This window comes from Galeopterus variegatus, unplaced genomic scaffold, assembly GCF_000696425.1.
Source record: "Galeopterus variegatus unplaced genomic scaffold, G_variegatus-3.0.2 Scaffold5246, whole genome shotgun sequence".
Taxonomy (NCBI): domain Eukaryota; kingdom Metazoa; phylum Chordata; class Mammalia; order Dermoptera; family Cynocephalidae; genus Galeopterus; species Galeopterus variegatus.
This window is the reverse complement of record NW_007731357.1, coordinates 3138-15194: the sequence shown is the minus strand read 5'-3', so window position 1 is coordinate 15194 and position 12057 is coordinate 3138. Positions and strand designations below refer to the sequence as shown.

The 12057-nt window shown below is 35.6% G+C and overlaps 1 protein-coding gene across 2 annotated transcripts in view; it reads left to right on the top strand.

Annotated features, from left to right (window-relative positions):
* EED (embryonic ectoderm development) overlaps positions 1-5986 on the top strand; it is a 31290-nt gene extending 25304 nt beyond the window's left edge. The window contains exons 10-12 of one of the 2 annotated variants that reach the window (XM_008589140.1): positions 4288-4446; positions 5178-5251; positions 5651-5986. In XM_008589140.1, the coding sequence (XP_008587362.1) occupies positions 4288-4446; positions 5178-5251; positions 5651-5777 (360 nt within the window). In that variant the 3' untranslated portion in view covers positions 5778-5986. The remainder of the gene's footprint in view (positions 1-4287; positions 4447-5177; positions 5252-5650) is intronic. The other variant, XM_008589139.1, reaches the window with a different exon arrangement.
* Positions 5987-12057: the final 6071 nt, after the last annotated feature.

The window sequence follows — 12057 nt, the reverse complement described above, 5'->3', positions numbered from 1 at the left end:
CCCCCGCGCCTCGCTCAGCCAGTGAGCGGGAACCGGTCTGTATGTGGGATCCGAACCCTCGGCGGGAGCGCCTCCGCACTTCCCAAGCGGCGCACTAGCGCAGTGCGCCACCGGGCCGGCCCGAGCCATATATTTTTTTAATCCACTCTGCCAGTCTTAGTTGGTGTATGTAGACCATTTATATTTTATTCTTAACATCAGTAATTACATTAAGTATGCCATTTTATTTATTTATTCATTTCTGTCTGGGTTTTTCCCTCCTAAATTCCTGTAGGTTATGTGAACCATTTTTTTAGAATTTTATTTTTGTCTATAGTATTTTTGAATGCATTTCTTTGCGTAGCTTTTCTGTGGTTGCTTTAAATGTTACATTATACAAGGGGTCTTCAAAAAGTTGGTGGAAAGATCTGTATTATCTTAATTGTAATTTTCCACAAACTTTTTGAAACACCCTCATATTATATACTTAATTTGTCACAGTCTGATGTGTATTGACATTTTACCAATTCAGGTGAAGTATAGAACCTTACTTTCCTTTACATCACTTTGTCCTTCTCCATTTGTAATATAATTGTCTTAAATATTTACTTTATATTTCAGAACCACATGAGATAGTGTTGAAATTTTTGCTTCAACCATCAAACATAATTTAGAAAACTAAAGAGGATAAGGAGAGTATTGTATTTACCAAATTTGCTCTTTCCATTCTTCCTTACTGGTAATTCCAAGATTCCTTCTTAAATCATTTCTTATTTAGAAAACTTCCTGTAGCTATTCTTTTAGGGTAGGTGTGCTGGTGACAAATTCTTAGTTTTTCTTCATCTGAGAATGGCTCACTTCCTCATTCTTGAAGAATAGAGGATTCTGGTTTCCCAGTTGTTTTCTTGTAACACTTGAAAAATGTTGTGCCTTCTCTCTTGCCTCCATAGTTTCTGTTGAGAAATCTGCTGTCATTGAAATTGTTTTTCCCCTATCAGTAAGGTGTTCTTTCTGTCCTACTGCTTTTTTCCCCCCCACCTTTAGTTTTCAGATTGAGTGTGAGTATATTTTAGTTTGAAGTTTGAATAATGTGAATTGAAGGGGATTTCATTGGGTTTATCTTATTTGGGGTTCACTGACCCATCTTGAATCTGTGGTAGTTTTATGTTTGGGGGACATTTTTGGCTCAATTTGGGAACTTTTTAGTCATTATTCAAGTTTTTTTCAGCCCTGCTCTCTTCCCTCATTTTGGGACTCTGATCATATGAATGTTAGATCTCTCGTTTGGTCTCTGAGACTATGTCTTTTTTTTTTTTTTTTTTTTAATCTGCTTTCTCTTTTGTTCATGTTGGGTAATTTCTATTGTCCTATCATTAAGTTTATTGACTCTTTTCTCTCTGCTGTTGAGCACACTGATTTGAGTTTTTAATTTTGATAGTATTTTTCAGTTCTAAAATTTCCATTTGATTCTTCATATCTTTTATTTCTTTGCAGGAATTTGTTTTTGTTTGTACCATTGAAGCATTTTTAGAATTGCTGCTTTAAAATCCTTGTCAGATAGTTGTGACATCTATGTTATCTTAGTGTTGGAATCGATGGATTGTTTTCTTAAAGTTGAGATTTTTCTGATTCTTGGTATGATGAGTGATTTTTTGATTGAAACCTGGATATCTTGGGTATTATGAGACTCTGGATCTCATTTAGATCTTCTTTTAAGCAGGTTTCCTTGGATACCTTTTTTGCTGGGAAGGGGAGCACTGCTTTGTGGTTGCCATGTGGAGGTGTAAGTCCAGATTCCCACTCAGTGGACTTGGTGATGGTGTCTCATTATCGCTGGGTGGGGTGAGAATTCAGGCTTTCCACTAGGCCTCAGATGATAGCACTGTAGCTGGGTTGGGCTGGGATGCCTCATAACTGCTGCCCTAGTGGTCTCCACTGACACTGTGGGTGGTTGGTGTTGGCCTTCACCACCAAGTGGTTGTGAACGTCTGGACTCTACTAGGCCTTCTCTGTTCCATCCCAGAGAGGAGGAGGAGGGTCACCCCATTATATTACCACAGGGGGGATGGGGGAATCAGGGGTTTGCACTTGAGGTGCTTCAAGTGGAGATACATTCCACAGGTTTTTCTGTGGTGTTTGGCTGAGTAGACTATTTGTTACCTGAAAATTTTCTGTCTTGTTAGGCTGCCACTTTCTTAGTCTTTTGCTAAGTGGAGATAGATCCACAGATTTGTCTGTGGTGTCTGGCTGAGTAGCGTATTCGTTGTCTGAAAATTTTCTATCTTGTTAGGCTGCCACTTTCTTGGTCCTTGGCTAGAGAAAGCATACGTTCGTTGAAGCTTTTTCGTCTTCACCCATTAGCATTTCTGAGTTGCTGCTGCCTTCTCTAGCATAAAGCAAATGAAAACCCAAGGAACTCAACACTGTATCATTTATGTTCCGGGATTCCTAACTCATCTGCCTTTTCTCTACCTTTCAGAGTCTTATGTTTGCTTTATACCAGGGTACTTCAGAAAGCTCATGGAAAAGTAGAATTAAAAGATAGTACAAGTCTTTCCATGAACTTTTCGAAGTACCCTCATATATGATATACTTCTAAGCTATATTTAGTGGGACAAATAGGGAAAAGTACTTCTACTCCATTGTTTTGGTAGCAAAAGTAAAAAGCCAACAGCTTTTAAATTTCTGCTCTTAGAACTTAATGAGACCACAGGAAAGGATTTCTAAATCTTAGGTGGGATGTTGAACCAAACTATATTGGTGGTCTCAAATCAGGCTCTGCATCAGAGTCACTGGAAGAACATGGTAAAAATAGGTTCCTAGACCTCACCCCCAGAGATTTTAAATCTGACATAAGGAACTGGGGATTTGTAATTTTAAAAAGTTCTCTAGATGATTTTGAAGTGCAGCCATCCATCCATTAACTCTGGCAAATTCTTTTTACCTCCCTATGCTTTAGTTTTCTATGAGGAGTCTCTAACAATTAAGAATCCTTGCCAGTGCAGTTAGTAAGAAGCACTTGAAGAGCTATTTTACAGTTCTTCTCTTTCACCTTCCCTCTTTGAGATTCTGATTCAGTAGAGTTGGGGCCAGGATGAGTCTTTTGAGAAAACTCCACAGGCTATCGATTCATTTGAGCACTTAGTAAAGAGTTATCAAACTAGGTGATCTTTAAGGTACTTTACAGTTAAGAACTTGTATAACAGATCATATAGTGCTTCGATTTCAAAAGTCTGAAAAAGGTTGAGAAGAAAAAGAATGTGTTATCATCTTCCTAATCTTTCAGTGGCCCTGCTGTTAAACTGTTTAAATGCTGGTGAACCCCATAGAGCTAGCACCTGTGACTGTATTGGCTGTCCTGTAAAACTATAGGGGGCACTGTTCACCTACACCAGGGTTTCTCAATCATGGTGCTATTGAGGTTGGGCCAGATTATTCTTGTTTATAGGGGGCTGTCCTGTGCATCATAAGACGTTTAGCAGCATCTCTGGTCTCTACCCACTCGCAGCCAAGGCACATTGCCAAATGTCCCTTAGCAAACCACTGACCTAAACAGTAACATGAATAGTGTCCACAGTTTTGCAATTTTTCTTCCATTGTATTCTTTACCACTTACTGCTTAAGTTGAAGTGTGTGCACAAAGATTTGATGTTATAGGATATGGAAAGTGTAACTTTGTGGCCTATTTTGATCCCATTCCCATATCAGTGTCTTCATGTTAAACCATTGCTGTTATTGCACTATTTATTACCTGAGCTCTAAGGCCCGTTTTATGAGTTCATCAACTTTCCTAAGACATCTATTAAGCACGTACTATGTAGCATAGACGCTGTGGATGAACGATTAAATAGTTAACAAAGTAAAGGGAACCATCTGTTTTTAGAAGTGGAATGGGAAATTGAATGCGGAAAGATGAAACTAGTGAAGTAAGCAAGGGCCAGACTATGAAGAGTCCTATGTATAAATACTATGTGTTTTGCTATAACACTTCAAGTCTCTAGGTGCTCAAGTATCTAATGCTGCACTTGGTTTAATTTGGAAGAGAAATTGTGACTTCCAAAATAAATATTTTGGACAGTGTAAATCTTTTATATTGTTTAATTCTGTTGATAATCAGATTTCTTATCTTCAAGTGTGGACATTGACACTGTAAATATAAATGAATGTACATCACTGTACTTAGTAGATGGATTAACCAGATTCTAAGAGCTGTCAGTTCTAAAATGATAGTAGTGAAAAAGTCTTGTTTTTAATTTTTTAAATTCAGTTTTACAATTAACATTTCTTTTTCTCATTTCTCTTTTTTAGTCTTGTGAAAATGCCATTGTGTGCTGGAAACCTGGCAAAATGGAAGATGACATAGATAAAATCAAACCCAGTGAGTCTAATGTGACTATTCTTGGCCGATTTGATTACAGCCAATGTGACATTTGGTACATGAGGTTTTCTATGGATTTCTGGCAAAAGGTAGCATCATATTTTTACATTTTGAAATTATTTGACTTATGAAAGACCATTGCAATTCCAGCTTTTTCTGAAAGTTGTTTCTTTGGTTTTTTTCCCTCTAAGAATCTACCCTGGTGTTTTATATTGATTACTTTGCCCTTTGATGTTGTTCACTCTCTCTTTGTGGGTCTGCACATCATCTGTAGTGCTTATGATAAAGGCAATTGTCAGTTATCAGTGATGGAAGTTAGGTGTAACACCTGTTACTAATATTTAATGTTCTAGTGATTAGAGTGTTAATCTTATGTAGGTTTTTCCTTGAATAACTTAGAGAAAAGTCAAGGTGGAAGACAGAGACAAAATACTAGTTATCAAAGAACTCTGTTAGGATTTTGTGGTAACAAATTGCCTGGATATTTATTTCACAAGAAAGTTTTGGAAGGGCTTTCCACAGCTTTTGCTATAATTCTTTAAGGCAGAAGAAAGAGTACCATGCTAACAATATAAATTATAAAGCCCTTTATAAATTTGCAAAATGCCTTCTTATTTACTTAAGTATTTAGTTTGAAGTATTAATTGCTCTTGTTCCTGTTTACAAATCAGGAATATAACATCCAAAGAAATAGTCAAGAGTAGAGTCAAGAGGCTGGAGCTGAGGTTTCACTGAAATAAGAAAGATGTGTTAGGATTGCTTGAATGCTTTAGAGCCTGGTGCTTTTATTAATTTGATATTTTTTTAAATGTTTATACAGATGCTTGCATTGGGCAATCAGGTTGGCAAACTTTATGTTTGGGATTTAGAAGTAGAAGATCCTCATAAAGCCAAGTAAGTATTTAGAAACTTCTATTCAAAATTTCTGCCTTTTTCTACAAAATTTTATGCCAGTATAGAGGAAATAATTGATATTTGCAGGGCCATCCTTAAATAATTTTTAACATTTACTAGTCTCAGAGTTAAAGTATTGCTTTTTTATTTCAATAATTGTTTTTAATGAGTACCTTGGTGACAAGTTTTTTTTTTTTTTTTTTTTAAATTATGTGGTGCCTCTTGTATTTAAGATATACCCAAATTTTGTGAAATTTGAAACAGCTCTTAGTGACGTATATTCTAGTTTTAAGTGCTTTTTATATTGGGATATCTGTTTATTTTCCAATTCACTGTTTTAAGGTAGGTACTGACAACATTATGTATGGTATTTAACCCATTGTCATGTTTTTTCCCTAGATGTACAACACTGACTCATCATAAATGTGGTGCTGCTATTCGACAAACCAGTTTTAGCAGGGATAGCAGCATTCTTATAGCTGTTTGTGATGATGCCAGTATTTGGCGCTGGGATCGACTTCGATAAAATACTTTGTCCTAATCAAAATTAGACTTGTTGTCTGTGTAAAATAGAATTAATGTATCTTGCTAGTAAGGGCACATAGAGCATTTAGAGTTGTCTTTCAGCTTTCAATCAGGCTGAGCTGAATGTAGTGATGTTTACATTGTTTACATTCTTTGTACTGTCTTCCTGCTCAGACTCTACTGCTTTTAATAAAAATTTATTTTTGTAAAGCTGTGTGTTATTTTAGTTATTTTCATGGTGATGGAAAAAATTGAAAGTAATAATAAAATCATGCCATATCTTTTTGTAATGATCATTTTTGTAGTTCTCCTAACTGCAGAAAGCTGTATAATGTAGAGATTAAGTGTAGGCTCTAGAATTAAACTGAATTTAGATCACAGCTCTGCCACTAACTGTGTAACCTTGGATAAGTAACTTAATATCTCTGTGCCTCAGTTTCCTCATGTGTAAAACAGGGATAATAATACTACCTCAGCATTATTTGTGGGGTTTTTTTGGTTTTTTTGGCAGCTGGCCAGTGTACAGTGTTATTTGTGAGAATCAAATGGTTTAATATATGTGAGGCAATTAGAACAGTATTTGACATATAATAAGCCCTAAATACAATCTAAATTGTGTATAATTGTTGGAGATTGTATTTCCTGTGGTTTCATATTTTTTCATGATTTCTTCTGTAATAGTTTCATAATAAGTAATTATGTTTAAAATTCTATTGAGTTAGAATATATAATGTTTTAGTAACTTTTCTTTACAGTTTTTGAAAAAAATATTGGCATAGATTTGCAACTAGGCCATTAATAACCTTAGTGGAAGTGTTATCATTAGAACAAAGGAGGAGAGGACATAGAAGCTTGAATTCAGTGGACTGAATAATGAAAGAAATGGGGAGTATGACCATGTAGTGAGTTGTTGCCCCCTTTTCTAGAAGGATATTATTGGCTAAGAGAGAGAAATAGACTGAGGAGTCAGAGTTGAGAGTAGTTGGTCATTTTGTCTCAGACACAGGGTGCATTGCATTTATTTGTAGGCAGAAAATCCCAAAAGAGGACCAAAATCACATGTGGAGGGGTTAACCTGAAGCAGACGGAATGAAGAGAGCCTGAGTGACCATAAAGCTAAGGTAGGGGTAATGTGAGCCAGGATAAAATACAAAGCACTGGATTTTGTCAAGTTTTAAAAAAAGATTTATGAACCTTGTTTCTATAAATTACACATATTTATAAAGTTTGGTTTTTATATCTTAAACTTGTATGGTATTTGACACTCCATGCTTTTGAGCCTTCTCTGAAGCAAGGTTTACCTCCCTGAAAATAATATAATGCTGATCTCTCAGTAAACAGGGAAACTTTATCACCATTTACCATCTTGGTCCAATGGACCCTTCAGTTTTTTTATTAGAAATTGTAGTAGGAACTTAAGCAGGAAACGTTTGTAGCACATAAATTTTGATGCACAAGCTTCATAAAAGGTAAAGAATACTGTCACACCCATTTAGCAAAATGAGGTGGTCCAGGTTCTTGTTGAAAAATACTGCATGATGAAATCCTTCCATTTGCATGACCGATGGGGTAAGAATATCATGTTTCCTTTTGGTCCTTAGAAATATATTGTTCATGGGCCGGCCTGGTGGCGCACTGCTACAGTGCTCCGCTTGGGAGCGCGGTGGCGCTCCTGCCAAGGGTTCGGATCCCACATACAGACCGGTTCCCGCTCACTGGCTGAGCGAGGTGTGGGAGCAACACCGAGGGTTGCGATCCCGTTGCCGGTCCCGGTCCGGTACGGGCGCGACGCTGAGGGTTGCGATCCGTTGCTGGACACGAAAAAAGGAAAAAAAAAAAGAAATATATTGTTCATAACTTGATTCTTGAGTTTGAGAAAATTCTAGGTTATGGTCATATGAAGACTGAGGCTGAGATTTCTCTTACACTGTACGATCAGTTTTATCACTATCAGTGTCTAGAGTGGTGCTGTGTCTATCTCTGTTATCTCCTAATTTATCTAGTAATTTGAAAACATCTTCCTCTGTGAACTTTCTTCTCTTTCTCATGAATGGAAAATGAAAAATTATGAATTCTGGGCCGAGGCCGTGGTGCACTCGGGAGAGTGCGATGCTGGGAGTGCAGCAGCGCTCCCGCCGTGGGTTCGGATCCTATATAGGGATGGCCAGTGCACTCGCTGGCTGAGCGCGGTGCGGCCGGTCTCAAAAAGGACAAAAAAAAAAATAAAAGTAGACTACAAAGATGGTGTCTCCTCTCTTTTATACCTTCTTGAAAAATGATAAAATATTTTGGGCAGTGCAGTAAGAATGAAGAATGACAATTTGTTTCAGTATTACATCTTCTTTCTAGGTTATTTGTCATACTTTTGTTAATGTAGTTGGGAATAATTCATGAGTAATGATGCAGTCCTGGCTTGATGAAATTGCAAAATGTTTCCAGATATAAGGAAAATAAGATAATGTCCCATAAATATTTGGACCTTAAAGTGGTCAAAAGGGCCTGTGTGTTTTGTAAAATAGGATGCATTTTATTCTTTTGGAAAATTTCTCTTTCTCTGAAGAACTGCTAAGAAAATAAAAATCATGACATATCAGTCCTTATAAATAGAACTGCTCAAAAAAAGAAATTCAGAAACTTAAACTGGTGTCAGTGGATCCTGATGGAATATCAAAGGTTAATGCTAGTACAGATAATGAAAGGTCCAGGAAGAATTAATAGGCCAGTTGTCAGTCACATTCTTTATGCTGTGTTCTCTCATTTCTGTGAAATATTGAGGGAATAACATTTCTCTTCCTTACAGAAGCTATCTAGATGCCCCAGCCACCAGTTACCTCATCACCATACAAAAAGACAAGCTTTTCACTCAGGTGATTCCAAGGGTCTTACAAGCTCTAGCTCTTGTGTCAGGAACTGGGAACCAAGAATAAATACATATATTTCTTTTTTTATTTTAACTTTATTTTTAATTGATAAATAATTGTATATATTTATTGATACAATGTGATGTTTCAATACCTGTACATACATTGTGGAATGAGCAGATCAGGCTAATTAATATATCCATTATCTTGTTTGTGATCTTAGAGGAAAAGCCAACTTTTCAGCAGAGTATGATATAAGCTATAGGCTTGTCATATATGACCTTTATTGTGTTGAGGAAAATGCCTTCTTTACCTATTTTGTTGAGAGTTTTTATCATGAAAGGATGTTGAATTTTGTCAAATGCTGCTTCTGCATCTATCGCAATGATCATATGGTTTTCCTTCATCATGTTAACAGGGTGAATCACATTGATTTGTGCATGTTGAACCATTCTTGCATTCCAGAGGTAAATACCATTTGATCATGGTGAATGATCTTTTTAATGAGCTGTTGAATACAGTTTGCTAGTATTTTGTAGAGGATTTTTGCATCTATGTTAATCAGGGATATTTGTCTGTAGTTTTCTTTGTTGTAGTGTTCTTGTCTGGTTTTGGTATTAAGGTAATGCTGGTCTTGTAAAATTAGTTTGGAAGTATTCCTTCCACTTCAATTTTTTAAAAGTGTTTAGAAGTATTGCTTTTAGTTCTTCTTTAAATGTTTGGTAGAATTCAGCAGCAACAGCCATCTGATCCTGGTCTTTTCTTTGATGAGAGACTTTATTACTGATTCAATCTCCTTACTCGTATTGGTCTGTTCAGATTTTCTGTTTCTTTGTGATTCATGTCTTGGTAGGTTATATGTTTCTAGGAATTTACCCATTTATTTTAGGTTATCCAGTTTGTTGGCATACAAGGGTACTTTAAAAGGCTCATGGAAAAATATAATTGAAAAGTAATGCGAACCTTTCCATGAACTTTTTGAAGTACCCTCATATTATTGTTCATAGTAGTCTCTTACGATCCTTTGTGCTTCTGTGGTATCAGTTGTAATGCCTCTTCTGTCATTTCTGATTTTATTTATTTAAGCTTTCTCTCTCTTCTTAGTGTAGGTAAGGTTTTGTCAATTTTGTTTAGCTTTTCAAAAAAACAACTGTTTCATTGACTTTTTATTGTTTTTCTAGTCTCTATTTGATTTACTTCTGCTCTGATCTTTATTTTCTGCCTACTGCTAACTTTGAGTTTAGTTTGTTCTTTTTCTCATTTTTTAGGTGTAACATTAGGTTGTTTGAGATCTTTTTTTGATGCATGCATTTAATGCTATAAACTTCCCTCTTTTTTTCCTGTTTTTGCTGTGTCCCATAAGTTTTGGTGTGTTGTGTTTCCATTTTTTTTTTTGTCTCAGGATATCTTTTAATTTACTCTTTGACCCAATAATTGTTTGGTATATTTCTTATATAATGTTACAGATAGTCTTAGGAACGATAAAACCAGCTTTGATGAGTTGGCTGTTTATTATGTTTCCGAAAAGACAAAGCAGTTTTGTTTTTGTTTTTTTAATTGTATCCTTGAAAGTTACAAACATACAGAAGAGTGAAGAAAGTAATGAATTTACCAATAGCCAGGCTTCAACAGTTATCAATACATAGCCAATCTTGTTTTATCTATACATTCGTCCCAGATTATTTTGAAGCACATCTCAGACACGCCATTTTATCTGTAAAAATTAGTCTATATTTCTAAGAGATAAAGACTTCAAAAAATCAATACTATTCTCCCACTTTAGATAAATAATTTCTAAATCACATAATGCAGCTTGTATAGAAATATAAAGAAAAAAGTAAAAACCACCTTTAATTTTACTACCCAGAAATAGTTGCTTCTCCCACTTTAGATAAATAATTTCTAAATCACATAATGCAGCTTATATAGAAATATAAAGAAAAAAGTAAAAACCACCTTTAATTTTACTACCCAGAAATAGTTGCTTTTAGTGATGGGATATATTTTGTGTGCATAATTTTAAAGAATTGGGATTATACTGAATATGTTTATACACTGCATTTTCAGGTTGCTAATGATTCTTTGGATTATTTTGCTTGCATATCTTTCCATACATTTCCGTGAATATACAATTATCTATTTAATGCCTTGTTGGACATGTTTATTGCTTTGAATTTTTTGCTTTTGTAAATACTGTCTCGATTAACATCCTAGTACACAAATATTTGTGTACCTCTGGTTATTTTCTCAAGTTTACTTGTCAGAATTACTGTATATGTTAGTGCCTATTTCAGTTTTGTGTTTCCTTCCTATGTATATCTTTGTAGATCAGGAGTCAACAAACTTTTTCTGAAAAGAGCTAGATAGTAAATATTTTAGGCTTTGTGTCTCATACAGTCTCTGTCATAACTATTCAACTCTGCTGCTGTAGCATGAGAGCAGCTACAGACAACATGTAAATGACTGAGCATAGCTGTGTACCAGTAAAACTTTAATTATAAACACAGGCAGTGGGCCACATTTGGCCTACAAGCCATTGTTTGATAACCCCTTTGGTGGATACTAGTTATTAAAACAAACAACTCTTTAGGAAGCTCCTAAAGTTGCTGAAGACTTAGGTAAAACAAATAGTTAACAGTCAAAGATCACCAGCTAGACAATGAAACAAGCTCTTTGAGAGTTGAAATAAATAAGAGACCATCAAAGTCTTCAGATACTGAATTATTAGGTAAAGAAAATAAAACAACCACCTTATTTAAAATTGCAACTCTCCCTCCTCCCTGTATTCATTCTCACCTTTCTTATTCTCCATTTTAGTCATCACATACTATACTGAATAATTTACTTATTTGTTTTATTATATTGCTCTTCCCACTGTGATGTAGGCTATATGAGGACGGGTTTTTTGTTTTATTTTACTGGTATAATTCCAGCACATAGAACAGTGCCTTGTACATAACAGGGGCCTAATAACTTTGTTGAATGAAAGAAATAAGAAGTGCAGTCACAAAAATGAGCAAGACAGTAAGAGACTACAAAGACTGACCAGGTATACTTGAGAAACAAATAGAATTTTTAGAAATGAAAAATGTAATTGTTGAAGTAAACTCAATGAATGAGTTAGATAACAACTGATTAGACACTGCTGAATAGAAATTAGTGAATTGGATGAGATCCTAAGAAATTGCCTAGAATCAGAAAAATGGAGACTATGAAAGGTTAAGAAATATAGAGGTAAAAATGAAAAGTCTAACAATACATTTAATTAGGATCAAGAGGAGGGAAGATGAATGAAGCAAAGGCAGTATTTGAAGTAATCATCTTACTTGCTACCAGGACACCTAAGAACACCTGTGGACGTGTAAGAGCTAGAGAGATGTGTGTGGTGCTGGCATCCTCCTTACCCTCTCGTCTCCCCCC